At 57.1% G+C, this 15,309-nt stretch overlaps 1 protein-coding gene across 1 annotated transcript; it reads right to left on the bottom strand.

The window, feature by feature from the left end:
• Positions 1-2,237: 2,237 nt before the first annotated feature.
• On the bottom strand, positions 2,238-14,826 carry BOK (BCL2 family apoptosis regulator BOK). Its single transcript, XM_079781871.1, has 5 exons — positions 14,593-14,826; positions 13,822-14,073; positions 11,184-11,312; positions 5,422-5,585; positions 2,238-4,565 (listed from the first exon to the last, which is right to left on the bottom strand). Exons 2-5 carry the CDS (start codon positions 14,042-14,044, stop codon positions 4,440-4,442), a joined length of 642 nt encoding a protein of 213 aa, XP_079637997.1. The 5' UTR covers positions 14,045-14,073; positions 14,593-14,826; the 3' UTR covers positions 2,238-4,439.
• Positions 14,827-15,309: the final 483 nt, after the last annotated feature.

The raw sequence follows: 15,309 nt of genomic DNA, 5'->3' as shown, positions 1-15,309 counted from the left end.
TCATCCTCCCTCCAGCTTCTAAGAACTTGACCCTCATTTCCATATGAGATGTCATCAGAATGGCCTTTACCATCCGTATTTCTGCAACATTCTGCTCCTGGTGGCTCAGATTTCTCTAAAAAGATGGAAGCTTTCTCTCCACTCTCCACTTTTCTCTCCGAGTCAATAGAATCACCCAAAACAGTCCATTCATGCAATGTAGACTTTTCCTAGCATAGACCTCTATCAATTGCCAGGAAGCAAAATCTCAATTAATTGAGATAATGCTCCAGAGAATGGCAGTTTTGCACCTTATTTTTGTTATTAATTTTTTAAAATTCTCACCTGAGGATATTTTTTCCATTGATTTCCAGAGAGAGTGGACAGAAGGGAGGAGGCGGGGAGAGAGAGAGAGAAAGAGAAACATCTATGTGAGAGAACATATCAATTGGTTGCCTCACACACACCCCTCTCACAATCCCGGACCCCTCTGAGGATGTCAAAGAGCCCGTTTTGGCCAGACGATGGAATGACCAGTTTCTATGACATGCACTGACCACCAGGGGGCAGATGCTCAACGCAGGAGCTGCCTCCTGGTGGTCAGTGCGCTCCTACAGGGGGAGCACCGCTCAGCCAGAAGCCAGGCTGATGGCTGGCCAGTGCAGCAGCAGTGGCAGGAGCCTCTCCCGCCTCCGCGGCAGCGCTAAAGATGTCCAACTGCCATCAGTCAGACATCCCCCGAGGGCTCCCGGACTGCAAGAGGGCACAGGCCGAGCTGAGGGACACACTCCGCCAAAGTGCACGAATTTCGCGCACTGGACCTCTAGTCATTTTATAATTGATTTATTTTCACTGAACTATGCAAGATGAAGGTGCTACATGCCCCTTCACCCTGAAGTGCTTAGGCATGTGGCATACACATTTTTTAAGAAAGAAAAAAAAAGTATGTGTCCACATGGTTTCCAATTCAAAATTTAAGATTAAATTTTTTTTTTCCTTAAAATGTTTCATTTTACATTTTTAAGATGAAAATCTTGGTTCTTCAAAACATTGAAATTATTTGCTTTATTCTACAGGACACAATTATTTTGGTATAATAATATTCTTATTAACAGTAAGATTACTAATTAAAGTTTGATATTTTTGATACTGTTTTTATGCCTTCCTCATTAAAGATATAGTTAAAATATAATTGGAGCCCTGGCCAGTGAGGCTCAACCCATGCATGGAAAGGTCACTGGTTCAATTCCTAGTCAGGGCACATACCCAGGTTGCGGGTTTGGTCCCAGTCGGGGTATATACAGGAGGCAACTGATCAATGTTTCTCTCTCTTTCAAATATATATAATTAGAATAAGCAATTTCTCTGGTTGTTTATGTCATCAATTTGATAATTTATTTTAACTTCTACAAATTGAGTGTTCTCTTAGGTTAGCTTTGTTTGTGTAAAACATCTTATATTACTTTATTGTCAAAATCAAAACTGTAAGTTTGCCCTAGCTGGTTTGACTCAGTGGATAGAGCATCGGCTCTCGGACTGAAGGATCCCAGGTTCGATTCTGGTCAAGGGCACGTACCTTGGTTGCAGGCTTGATCCCCAACCCCTGTTGGGGCACATGTGGAAGGCAACCAATCGATGTCTCTCTCACATCAATATTTCTGTCTTTCCCCTTCTCTGCCACTCTCTCTAAAAATCAGTGGAAAAATATCCTCCGGTGAAGATTAACCAAAAACAAACAACAACAAAAGATGGTAAGCTAAGGTACATTTTGCCCCTCACAGAGCCCAGCTGTAGGGTGCCCCTGAGAAGCCGTTTGCCAGTTTATCCAGCAGGTCCCCTCACTCTGGGCATTTACTTTGTTTCCAGTCTGTGCTAACAGAATGTCAGAGTGAATAGCCTGGGTTTGCATTTTTGCCAGTGAAACCGTGGGATAGATTTCTGGAATTGGGATTGCCCCTACCCCACAGGGATGGCGCCACTTTGCATCCCGCAGGGTGTATGGGGTTGCTTGCCCCGTCCCCACCCCCTGGGGTCAGTTCTGGATTTGGGCCAATCGGATCCATGACACATGGATCTTGGGGTAGTTTTGGTTTGCATTCCTTTTTTTCTTCTTCTTCTTGATTTTTGGAGCTGCTGAGCTCTTTTGAATTAGAAATATTAATTCTAACATTCCTAATTTAAATTACAATTTTTATTGAGAAAATGCAGTTATAAAGTTCATCACTTTATCCATTTTAAAGTATCCAAAAACTATGCAGTTCAGTGTCATTTAGTATTATTTGCAAGTTGTGCAACAATTACCTGTCTACTTCCAAAACAATTTATCACCCCTCAATAAAACCCTGTGCCCACCCATTAGACAGGCATTGTCATTGTCCCTGACATCCACTATTGGTTTGTCTCAAGTTATATATTTGAAAATGTTAAATGTTAACACTTCCTTCCAGTATATATTTTGTCTTTTATTGTTCCTGGATTTTAAATCTTATTTGGGAGTGTTTCGCCCACTCCTCAGTTCCAAAGAAGTTCACTTATTTTTTCTAGTACTGTTTTTTTTTTTTTTTTAATTTAGCTTTTTGGTCCATTTGGAGTTGGACTGGTGCAGTGGGATGTAAGGTCTGGTTTCGTGTTTTTTCCAAGTGGCTCATTGTGAGTCGACAATCAGTGACAAACCCATCCTCCCCACTGCCTGCGCTGCCACCGCTCCCGGGCTTGTCCTCGGCCTGGGCCTGAGTCTGGATGTCCCGCGCCTCTGCCGTCTGCATCTGGTCTGGTGCCTGGTAGAGATGGCCCAGTCCCTCCTCATTCCTCTTCTTTTTAAGGGTTTTTCTGGCTATTTTTGCTTTTTGGTTTCTCTCATATGAACTTTATAACTAGCTTGTTTAAATTTAGGAAAAAACCGTTCTGGTATTTTTTTGGTAAGGATTACATTAACTTCCTAAACGTGGAGAACCGCCTCCTCGCGCGGGTTTCCTCTCTGGGAGCTGGTGTTTCTGTCTGCTCGTCTACTTGGGTGTCTTTAGGATCCTGACTGTCCTCGCCTGTCTGGCTCACACCTAGAACGTGACCCTTTGCTGCTGTTGGAAATGGGGCACCGCTCCCAGTGTCCCTTCTGCCTGCCTGTGCATAGACCACTGATGTGTCACTTCACCCCTGCTGCTCCTGAGTGCTCTCAGCGTCTGAAACGTTACCTTTTTATGCTGGAAATGCCAGCACATTTGGTCCAAGTGAATGACAGAAAGCGGGGCAGGCAGGGTGGCCTTGTGCAGCACTGGTCTGAGGCTGTCCTCTTCCTCTCCACACCCCCATCCCTTTCTCCTGCCTGCTCCCTTCCTTCTCTCCACCTGCCACTGCAAGGCCACTGGGGAAGGGGTGCTGAGCAGAGGCCCAGGGGGCAGTGCAGGGGCTAGGGGGCTGGGAGGGGCAATGGGGGCAGTGAGGAAAGCTGCGCCATCGGGACCCTTCTTCTTCCTGAGGATGCACGGGAAGCAGGGCTAGGCCTTAGCAGTTGTCTGGCTCAACCTGCCTTGTACAGACAGGGAAACTGAGGCCGAGAAGCCACATCGCAGGCCTCCTGTGCCATGTGCCTGTGGCTCGAGCGGGAGTCAGATGGGCTGCAGGGGACAGGCCCTGCTGGGGACAGAGGAGCCAGGCTCAGGGCCATGGGGCAGGCTGCAGCAAGGAAAGGGCTGTCAGCCAAGCAAAGGGATGGGAACGGCAGGGACGGACGGGGTTTGTGCGGAGTAGGGTGACTGGGCACCCTGCTCTTGTTCACCTGTGTGCGCGTGCTGGTGTGTGAGCTCCTGCTTGTGGGCCACAGGAGCAGAAGGCAGCCAATTAGGGAAGTCAGCCTATCACAGGATTCACCTGCCTCCTGTCCGGTCCCGGGCAGCCACAGGATAGGCACACAGACGCAGGCGGTCGCCTTCCCCTGCTGTGACACTTTATTGGAATCGAACACACACCCCGTCCTCGTAGGTCAGGAGTTCGTGCATTCACAGGTCAGGTGTGTCGGCCTGGAGCCCAAGCCTGGTTCCTGCCACAGGTGGGAACACTCTCCCTCCAGGAATGGATTAAGCAACAGCACAGGAGCCTTATGCTCTGTGGGGTCGGTAAGATCCCACGGCTCCTCTAGCCTTGGCCAGGCCCAAGTCACCTTCAGGTCAAATGTCCTGACATGGTCACCCTTCGTGGATGGGACCCTGGAGTCAAGTGAGAGTTTGGTGTTCCCAGCTGCCTTCCTTTTGGGCCCGGGAGGTCACCCTGACCTTCTGGCTCCAGAGGAGGCACAGCAGAGCAGGGCCACAGGTGGGCACTGAAGGCCAGCTCCAGGCCCAGGGGAGCCTGCGTCCCCACTTCCCCAGGGTCTGGGTGTGCAGAGAAGGAGCTCGGCGGGAGGAGGGGCTCTGCGGGAGGAGGGCAATGCCTCGGCTCAGAGCCTCCTGGTTCCAGGGCCGGGTTCATCTTTCTGGCAACAGCACAAAGAAGACGGCCTTCAGGAAGCGGCCGAAGCTGCAGAGTGCAGTCACAAGCCAATGGGAGTGGAAGCCAGGGTTGCTGCTGACCACACACTTGAGGACATCGGTCTGCAGGGAGAAAGGGACAGTTGAGAACAGAGCTGGGGAGCGGAGGCCCCCCGAGCCTTCCACCCGTGTCAGCTGAGTCGACAGGGAGCACTGAGCCACGTAGGGAAGATCTGTGGTCTGGTTGGGACTGAAAGCTCCAGCAGGGACCAAACCTCCCCATGAGGATTCAGATGGTGAAAAGGAAAGGGAGGAGTTCAGGTGGGAGAGAAGGCAGGTGGGCCCCACGCCAGGAAGCCACCATGTCCAGCCCCAGTGGGAGGGGGGAGGAGAGGACAGAGGCCTCAGAGTCCCTGTGCTGGGGGTGCCACAGCCACGGGAGTCCCTGTGCTGGGGGTGCCACAGCCACTTGGAGGCAATACCTCCCCGCCCAATGCCCCCTTCAGATGAGACCACAGCCCTTGGCTGCAACCTCAATGGAGGGCTGAGCTCAGCACTCCTGCCAGTATATTCCACCTATTTTACAGAGAAAACAGATCTATGGTTGAGGGTCCCCGCCCCATGCCCAGAGCCCAGCAGCCCCCCAAGGTCTGGCTGGGCCAGGTGAGCAGTTAGGGGCACGGAGACAGTGTTGGGGATGACCAACGCCGTCGCTCACTAAGCCCTGGAGCCCGGTGGGGAGGGCAGGGCAGTGCTGGGCCCTTCCCTCTCAGGCCTGAATTCCCTCCCCAGGCCGCCTTCTGCAGTGCAGGGACCGGGTAGCGGGTCTTTAGAGCTGGAGTTGGGGGTGGAGGGACAGGTCAACACTGAGGTGGGGCAGCAGGCCAATCCTGGACCCAGCAGCCCAACCCTCACCCATCTTCCCACCCTTCGCACCACTCCCCTCCCTAGCACCCCTGCACCCCCAGACCCCACTCACCCATCCACCGCGCCTCCGCAGCCAGGTTGCCAGGGTCTTGCGCACAAATTCCCCGAGGCAATCGACGAGAGCATGAACCATGGCGGGCTGGGCCTGCCGCACACAGTCCACAGCCAGCCCCGCAGCCACCAAGTACAGGGACACCACCTTGCCCCACGTGATGCCTGCAGAGAGAAGAGGCTGGTCAGCAGAAGGCCGCCAAAACCCTGCTCCAGTCCAGCCCGCGGGGTCACATGATGGCTGGGGATGAAACTCAGGGGGCCAGCCCCTACCCACAGCACCCCTGAACAGGTGCCTGGCCATCATCTGCCGCAGGTCAGTCCTGCCCACCCTTTGGGTAGTTCTTAGGCAGAGGTTTCTTTGGACTCCACTGCATAGCTGTGCACCTGTGCCAGAGCCCCGGACGACCCTGCGCAGCCCCCATCTCCTGGAGGAGGCAATGGGACTGCAAAGTATTCAGCGAGGAGGAAGCTGAGGGGGTGGAGGGTGCTGACTGACTTGCACTGGACACAGTGGACAGTAAGAAGCTCTGAGCCACACCTGCCACCTGTCTATCCCCCTGAGCACCCCTCTATGGGGCAGCAGGGTGTTCCATGGGAGGAAGGGCCTTCCCAGACCCCCAAGCTGTGTGTGTGTGGGGGGGGGCAGAGCTGAGAAGAACCACCCAGAGAAGAACGCTTGCACAATATATGGTATGAACTCCCTTAATATATAAAGAGATTTTATAAATTAACTAGAGGCCTGGTGCATGAAATTCATGCACGGGGCGGGGAGCACGGGGGGGGGGGGGCGCATCCCTCAGCCCGGCCTCCACCGTCTCCAATCTGGGACCCCTCGGGGGATGTCCGACTGCTGGTTTATGATTTATGCCCGCACCTTAACAGATGACAGCTCCATTGTTGTTTCTTTCTTTTCATACTTAAACCCATTGGAATTAGTAGGTATTCAAAGTGTGTGTACATTTTGGGGGGACACCCTGTATATCTCTAGTCAGCGGTGAAAGGAACCAACGGCGGGTTTGGAACCCCCAGACAGGGAACCTCACTCACTCCCCGCATGTCTCCCCACTCCACTTTCCACCTTCGCGGGCAGTGGGAGAATCAATGTTTTCTCTCGTTAACTCGGAAAAGCACGTCCTGTCACCCGCTGCCTGGCAGGAGCGCGGTAGGACCTGAGCGAGCAAGGCTCAGTCAGGGCAGCCTTCGCTCATGGGTGCCGGCACCCAAAGTGCACATTCCTCTTCTGCAGTCGCCCCAATTCTCCTGCCTTTTCACTGAGAGGACAGATCTCCTTGCCTCCTCTGGGTTCCCGAACTCAAACGCTGACCAAAGGCACTTCAGCGAGGGCCGCCCCGTGCCCACCAGGTGTGTCTGTCCGTACCTGCTCCCACCTCAGCATCTGCATTAGCCCCACGGAGGCAATCTCGTCACCACACTGGCCTTCGTGGGAACAGGGCATCACCACTCCGCCCTCTCACTGTCATCTCACAGGCACCCACCCCGAGCACCCAGACACGCTCCAAAGGACATGAGCGTGCTGGAGGGGACATGCGCACGTCATGTGGGGGACATAGGCATGCCGGGGTTGACAGAAGTGCGGCAGAGGCGTGGGGGGAACGTGCGTGCACCGTGGTCCAGGACTGTTGCGGGCATGCATGGGTGACAGCGCTCTGGGGGACATTCACACGTGGGTGGGGGGGGGGAGGATGCGTGCACCGGAGGCCTGCGCCTGCGCCTGCGCCTGCGCCTGCGCAGATCTGCAAACATGCGTGGTGTGGCCAGGAGGATGTCAATCTGGCTCGCCACGGTGGCTGTCCCTACAATCATGCACCTTCTGGGCCAGGAGGCTGCACCGGGATCAGCCAGCAGCAAGGGCAACAGCGAGAGCGAGGGCAGCCGGCTGAGAGGGCTCCACAGACGACCAGCACACCGACAGTCGCAGGGGCCACCGCCATCGCAGCCGCCTCATCACTGGTCCCTGTGCTACCTCTGTCACCGGGGTCCTCCCAGGCCCTTGGCACACAGGGAGCTGGGCTGCCCGCTGTGATGCCTGCGGTGCCGCCCGCCTCCTTGAGCCAGGCGCGCTCCAAGTGTGGGATCTTCCCACAGGCCTCGCCGGAAACAGCTCAGGGAGGGCGCCTCAGGGCCAGTGGGACCGATGGAAGTGGGGGTGTGGCATGGAGGTGGTGCCTGCGCTTCTGTTAACTTACACAATGTGTTTTATACCACAGCATGTGGCAGCGGCTGTGAGCGGCACCAAGCAGAGCCTGCGGGCCATCAGGAGCGCTCACAGCCGCCGCCACCCCCACGTGGGGAGTACAGGCCTTCCTCCGCTGGGCTCGCCTCCCCCGCCCCCATCCCTGCTGTGACAAGTCCCTGCCCACGCGAGCCTGCTGCACGCGCAGCCTGCTGCTGTCGTCCATCGGTCATTTAGGTCGTGACGGCCCCTGGCTTTTTATATATTAGGATGAGAAAAAAGCGAAACCTTTCCAAAGAAATGAGCACAGAACATGAACAGCTGATTCACAAAAGGAAAAACAGAAACAATCCGTTAGACATGAAAAATGCTCACTAATAACCCAAGGGTGCATTACAATGGGATGCAGACCGTAGTCCACGAGATCAGAACTCAGATGGCAACGTGAGCCCCAGGCAGCTGCAGCCTCGCAATGGACGCACAGCCACCTGCAGGCTGAGATAGGACACGCGGGCAGAGATGAAGCCCTTCCGTCTACCTCCACAGCAGCACAGCTAATGAATCAGAAATCAGCTTGAGTAGATACTTGTTCATGAAGTTCACAGCAACCTTATTCCCAACCACCAAAAGCTGGAAATGACTAATGCACTAGGGTCATCCAGACAATGGTGTGTGACTCGGCCATAAGGAGTGAGGCATCGACATTCACGGCAGCCTGGACACACCTCTGATGTCCACTCCGCGAGGGCAGTGACACCAAGGCCACCTGTATGAGCCCATCTACACGATGTCCAGGAAGCAGGTCCGCAGTTACTGGGACGGGTGGGGGGAGGGGCAGCTAATGAGCATGCGTGTTCCTCCTGATGGTGAAAAACTCCAGGGTGGGGGTGCACAGTGTGAACCCACCACATGCCACGGAATCGTGCCCTTTAAAATGGCTAGCTGTGTTATATGAATTCCACCTCAATAAAAACTTCATGAATCAAATCATGTCACTCCCCTGCTTAAAAACCTCCTGTCACTGTTACCTCCCTCTGTCAAAATAGGCCCACGTCTGAAATGACAGAGCTGGCTCGTCCCTCTCAGGCCACAGTTCCCCCACCACCAGGGCTCTAATCAGGTCCCCCTCCTAGCACCACTCAGGCCCTCACACTATGCTCCCCACTTACCAGATGCCACAGGGCACCGGGCCTGGTCCTGTTCTGCTCACAGCTGTGCTTTGGGCACCCCTAGGCTCGGCACTCACAGGTGCTCAACATAGAGAGGGCAGGTGAAGGCTTAATGTGGGCGGTGGGGACGGAGCCCGCCGCCTGGACTACAGCCTGGAATCTGAGAACGTGACAGCAGCTTCTGTGGTGCGGTCTGCAGAGAGGTGCCTGCTGCCCCGTGAGAGGACACTGAGTTCCAGGGACATTCTGTTTCCTTTGTGTTTTACCATTTATGGAGATGTAATAATCACTACCATAAACTCATCCCTCCAAAGTGAGATACCGTGTTTTAGTACATTCACAAAGTTGTGCAACCATTCCAGAACATTCTCATCACCCCAAAAAGCAACCTGCCCCCATGAGCAGTCACGCCCATCCGCGGGCCCAGGCACCTGTCCTGTGGACTCGCCTGTGGTGGACACGTCACATATGGAATCACTGTGTGTTCCAGCGTGTCTGCCTCCTTTCACTCACCATGCGGTCCAGGCTCATCCAGGTTGAGGGGCATCCTTTCGTGGCCAAATCCATCCCATCCCGTGGATGGACCACACGCCCTGTCTACCACTCAGGTGATGAACACTCGGGTCATTGCACCTTCCTGGCTGTTAGGAGTCTTGCTGCTCTGAACACGTGTGCGCCAGTTTCTGTGTGGACGTGTTCTCATTTCTCTGGCTCTCATGGTAACTGCCTTACAGACTCTGGCACTCGTCCAAGCATCGGCCCTCTTCCCAATCCTGCCAGCAGCTTATGGAGCTTCCAGCTCTTCCGATCCTCACCAATACCTGTGCTACCGGATGCTCTTGCCTGAGCTCTCCCACGTGCCAAACGGTGTCTCTGGTGGTTTTGGTGTGCGTCTCCCTAATGACTGACAACGACTGATCTTTTCGTGGGCTTACTGGCCATCTGTACATCTTCCCTGGAAAAATGTCTGTTCCGATTCTTTGTTCATTTTTAAACTGGGTTGTCTTTTTAGTATTATTTCTAAGAGTTTTTATTTTCTGATTCTTCTGTGGTAAAATAATTTGCTCTTGTGATAAGGGAAAAAATGCAAACTCTTGCCAACTTTTAATCTGGGAGGGAAAAATTAGTTTTTCCACTGAAGTGAATTGAGAAGCCCAAAGTTGCCTCTCCCTAGGAGGGGGCTCGACCACTGCAGGGGCATCCATGGAAATCTGCCCTACAGCCCTGGAGCTGCCCACAGCACCGGCACAGCCCCTGCCCCAGCCCCAACCAGAGGAAGCCAGGCCTGGTGGAGAAAGAAGGGGAGCCCAGCCCGAGGGTCAGCCTGTGCAAGGCCTGGCAGCAACATGGTCAGAGCCACGGGCAGAAAGGGACAAGGGCCAGCAGCTGCCTGATGGCTGGGCTCACCCTGTGGTGAAAGGGCCCAAGGACCCCGAGGGCCGGGATGGACAAGAGGTGACAAGGAGCCCACAGGCAACAAGCAGGAGGGCACCGCTGAGGCCTGTCCCCACACTGGGCAAGGCTGGGCAGGCTAGGGTAGGATGCTCTGGCCCCTCACACACACACACAACCAACAGGGACCAGGCCCCCGCCTCCCTGCTCAGTCCCAACCACTAGCAGGCCAGAGCTGCCTTCTCACAGATGAACCTTCCTTTTAAAGCCAGCCTTGGGCTCGTAAACCAGCTGCCTGACAGCCTGGAGACAGACACAGGCGGCCACCCACGCGCCGGCATCAGGCCAGGGACGTGGGAGTCCAGGAAGGGCCAAGGGCAGGCATCAGCCCAGGACACCCACCTCGCCCTCCTGCTTTCTCCATGGCCCCACCCACCTCACCCTCCACAAGGTGCCTGACAGGTCACAGTCCCTCCACCCCCCAGGGCTTCCCAGGATCCAGATCAGCACTGGGAGAACATTCTGGAGGAATGCATCCCCAGCCCACGCAGGCACCCCCTCATGCCGTCTTCACCATGGTAACTTCTGCCCAGGGAGGTCAGCACTGACCCACCCACTGGTGGCCCTGGAGGCTGGATTCTGCAGCTGGCAGCCCCCAGTCCGGGCCAGTCCTGTGTCCCGTGTCTCGCTGCCGCACTTGCCACCACTGAGAGAGGCCTACGACTCAGGCCCCGCTCTGTCCCTGGTCGCCTGGCTGAATGAAACCCAAGCCCCACAGGACATGTGCAGGACTCCCTGGCCCCATCCAGCCGGGTCAGGCCTTCAGGTCACTGCAGCCCCAGCTAATGTCTAACAAGAACCATGTGAGGTTCTGTGCCAGCTGCCTGGCGGGCTCCCCGTCTTCACCAAGAGAGCAGCACAGCCCCAGCCCCGGCCCCGGCCCCGGCCCTGACCCCAGGGCCACACTGGCATTGTTGGCTTCCGGGGCTGGATGCACAGACTTACCTGCAGCAAAGATCTGGGCCGCCACAGCCAGGAAGGCGTCAGTCACCACGCTCTCGGAGTGCAGGGAGATGTTCAGCTGGCGCGCCACGTTGCGGTAGATGCTGGGCCGAATCAGCTCCAGCTCGTCCCCTGCAGTCACACGAGTGGGTCAGAGGGCTCCACACCTGCCTGACCCCAGCCCCGTGTCACATGGGCCTGGGACCAGCCCACTCCTCAGCCCCATAGCCACAGCTGGCTTGGAAACCCTTCCTGCACTGACCTGCCTATATATGACCCCCCACTCAGCCCCTGGGGAGAGGAAGACCAGAGGGGTGGGGTGGGCACTCTCAGAACCTGCCTCTGTGGCCCACCCCTTCTGATGAGCCAGCTCCCCCTACCGCCTCCCCCTCCCCCGCCCCCCCAACCTAAGGCCAATCCGGCTGGGCTGGTAGGGTGGGAATCCCGGGAGGAGCATGGGCCGTGCCTGATGGGTGACTCATGGCCCACAGCGAGCTGCCCGGGCGGCAGGCAGACAGGGCAAGCTGCCAGACCCAACAAGGGCAGGGACTTCGACCCACACAGGTGGGCAGCCCTGGCCACTGCCTCCGAGGCCACTCTCACTCAGGCCCCAGCACCGCTCGGTGAACCAAGGAACTGAGCCATCATCTGGGGCCTCCAGCACTGCCCGAGCTCCAACTGCGCTTGTGCCAAGTGGGTGTGGGCATGGGCGGCCACACCGCGGAGGACAGGCCCTGTCACCGCCCTGCCTGCTGCCTGCGCTCCCTGCGGCGCCCCTGGCAGTGACGTGCCGGGAATTCCACAGACGCGTACTGGGTGTCTCTCAGCCCACCTCTCCGGCCAAAGCAAACAGGGAAACGCCGACTGGACAGTCCTGGCCGATAAGGACGCCAGAGTCATCCCTGGAGCCAGCTGCACACTATCTAATTAATTAAGATCTGGAACCAAGCAGAACTGAGGCGGGGTGATGAGGGGGCATGGAAATTCCCAGGGCTGGCCTGGCTGTTCCCACAGAGACCTTGGGGGCTGCTGGAGAATTATCCCAAGAGACTGACCATGGGAAGTGACCCAGCTTCTTCCTGTGTGCTGTCCCCGGAGCTGGGCGTCTGCTGAGGAGGGGCTGGGGGCAGGGAGGCAGCATCAGGCCCAGGGCAGGATGCGGGGAATGAGACATACACGCTCGCTCTGGGGACCCAAGTCACCTCCCTCCAAGGCCCCCTCAGCCATCTGGCAGGGGCTGTGCCCCGGCGACTGGACGTGGCCGGGCTGCACCCTGGGAAAGGGCCTTGAAGGCCGAGTGTCTCAGAGGGCCAGTGCAACTACCCAGGCCAGGCCCAAAGCATGGGGCTCTCAGAGTGGAACAGAGGACGGAAGGGACAAAAACGAGCCCATCAGATCTGCAGAGAGCAAAGCAGGGCTTTCCAGAAGAGCTGAAACAACGGGGACACCAGGCCTAGGGTAGGGGCAGCCCCACAAGGCCAGGGCAGGGTTGCAGAGCAAGCCAGGACAGACAGAACTTCTCCAAGCCGTGCCAGGGGTCCTCTAGAGTCTAGAAGGTGCCCCCCAGTGTCGTCCCAACAGCCCAGCTAGAAGCAGCAGCAGTGGGCAGCTGACCTCACGGGAGTCCAGGCACTCCAGACCCCTAACTGATCCCCAAACCCACTTGCTCTCCACACCCACGGCCAAGGTGGGGCACCACCCTTCTGGAGCCCTGCACACGCCCCATTGAATCTGTGTCTCTCACACACACTCCTGGGGGGCCAGATACACATACAAGCCTGCTCCCAGGGGCCACACAAAACAGGGACAAGCAAACACGAGTGTCAGCATCTCCCCACCCTTGGCTTGGAGAGGACTGGTCAGGGTCCATCTCTGCTGCCTCCTGCTCTCCAAGTGCCCACTCCCAGAACCGAGAATGGCTGGAGGTCAGGACCTCAGTGCCCATGGTGAGGGGTCCAGACCCTGGAGAAGGTGGAGACAGTTACTGGGTTGGGTGTGATCCCAGAAACAAATATGGGCCAGCCCCACAGTGGTGTCAGCTGTCCTGGGCACCCAGTTCTGCGGACGGGGGCGGGGGGGGGGGGGGAGGCAGGGGAGGGGCCTTGGTGGCCTCCAAATCAAGAGGAAAGAGCAGCAGATGGCAGGATTTCAGCCAGTAACTAAAAGGACCTATTTTCCAAAATAAACACCGGCATGTGGTCCGACCAAGGATATTTGTGCCCAGCTGAGTACAAGGGTCACTGGAAATGTAGCCATCAAAACGTTATTCTTCCTACAGCTTTCTATCCTTTATGGCCAGACTGTCTGAAATCTGGGCTGAGCAGACAAGTTGGGGGAGGTCTGTAGTGTGCAGGGAGCCCCTGAGAGGGGTAAATACAGGACTGTGAGAGAGATGGGGAGCATCGCCTGGGTAGCCTGCCTCTATGCATGGCTATTCCGGGCCTCCCCCCACCCCCTCCCCAGACCAGCCCCCTGTCAGCCCCAAAGGGAGATTGAGGCCAGAAGTGGAGGGTTCGGCCAGGTCACCCCGTGGGCGGGTCACTGTGGAGACAGCTGCACCCTAAGGCGCAGTGGGCCCAACGCAGCGGACCAGCTCAGAAGGGGCAGTCTGGGGACCCATCCCGCCTGGGCCCACACTCACCCAGGCGCAGCAGCACCGTGCACACCTCTGCTAGGCGGCCGCCCGGGGCGAGCGCGGCGCGCTCGGGAGCGCTCCAGGAGAGGCCGGCGCGCAGGAGCCGAGCGTGCACGAACTCCCGGCCGAGCGCCTTAGCTTGGGCCACCAGCTCCTTGTCGGTGGGCGAGCGGTCAAAGGCGTCCATGATCTCGGCGGCAAAAACCGAAGAGCGCCGCAGCACCTCCATGGCGGGGATGCGGGAAGGGGGCGCCGCACCTGCGGGCAGACAGCGCTCAGCCCGGCCTGGCTGGCAGAGGGGAAGGCCGGCCGCGCGAGGAGGGCGGGAAGGGGCGCGGTGTGCACCTCGATCGAGTCCGCGCACCAGGCCGGGGCGCACGGAAAGACCGGCCGGGTACAGCTCCAGGGAAGGGCTGCGGCCAGCAGGGTGTAACCGTGCGTTTCTCTGCCCCAAGTCTTTAAAAACACGGAGTCACATTCTTTTAGATTCCGGATTAAATAACAAAGACCCCCCGCGGCCGCCAGGGATAAAAAAAAGGCCGAGGGGAAATGGCGATTTGCTCTGGGGTCGCCGTGCTCGCGCTCAAAGATGAGTGCACGGTCGGCGGAGGCGCGGACGGGAGGCACAGCCCAGCCTGCTCCGAGCTAGCCAGGACCCCAGCCCGGCCCTGCCACAACCTCCGCGCCCCGCCGCGCCATCCCCGGTGTTTGTCCCTTGGCCTGGCCGTTCCCATGGCGCGTCTGCCAGGGGAGGGACACCGCGCGCGCCCGGCTCACCTCTCCCGCCGCATGTCGCGGGCGCGGGGGCCCAGGAGGAGTTCTGGCTTCAGGATCTGCTCGCCGCCGTCGCCAGCGATCTTGATCCTAACATCCAAACCTTCGAGGACGCGGGCCCGCCCCGGCGCCCGCCCCTGAGCCCGGCTGGAGCGCGGAGTGCGCGGGGCCTCGCGCGCTCCTAGGGCTCCGGCGGCGGCGTGGGGGCTAGGGGAGCGCGGGGCGCACCGCGCGACTCTCCGCCTGCGAAAGGCGAGGCTTAGGGCTTCGCCTTCTAAGGAAAAGGCAACCCCCGGGGCGGAGCCGCGCGGGAGCTTCCCCGCTTAAGGAGGCCTGAGTGAGTTCCCGGTACGCGCTCACGGAGGGCGGGAGCTGCCCCGCATGGCCCAGTGATTAGGACCTAGCTGGGGCCTCAGCCATCTGCGTTCACACCCGGCTCCGTTTTCTTATTGATTCCTAGAGTTCTTTATATATTCTGGATACGCGTCCCTGGTCCGACACATGGGCTTGTGTTAGAGATGGGCCCGGGGATTTTCATTGTATTGAAGAGACTGCAAATACTTTGTACTATTCTGTGGTTGCTATTGATTATAACGAACAGGAGTTATTCTCAATGAAGTCCAATTTATCAGTCCTTTCTCTTATGGTTAATGCCTTTTCATAATGATATTGTATGTTGTTGTTTTTTTGAAGTGTAATTGTTTTAACGTTCACATAGTG

Source organism: Cnephaeus nilssonii, assembly GCF_951640355.1.
Source record: "Cnephaeus nilssonii genome assembly, chromosome: 10".
In the NCBI taxonomy this organism is placed as follows: Eukaryota; Metazoa; Chordata; class Mammalia; order Chiroptera; family Vespertilionidae; genus Cnephaeus; species Cnephaeus nilssonii.
The sequence above is the reverse complement of the archived record's forward strand: the minus strand, read 5'-3'. Positions and strand labels throughout refer to the sequence as shown.

What these genes read in the sequence shown, in the direction of transcription:
- BOK (XM_079781871.1), bottom strand. Translation starts at nt 14,044, where the DNA reads ATGGAGGTGCTGCGGCGCTCTTCGGTTTTTGCCGCCGAGATCATGGAC. An exon ending in CACGGTGCTGCTGCGCCTGG is followed by an intron (nt 11,313 to 13,821) that starts GTGAGTGTGGGC and finishes GTGTGACTGCAG; the next exon opens with GGGACGAGCTGGAGCTGATT. An exon ending in TGCGGAGGCGCGGTGGATGG is followed by an intron (nt 4,566 to 5,421) that starts GTGAGTGGGGTC and finishes TTCTCCCTGCAG; the next exon opens with ACCGATGTCCTCAAGTGTGT.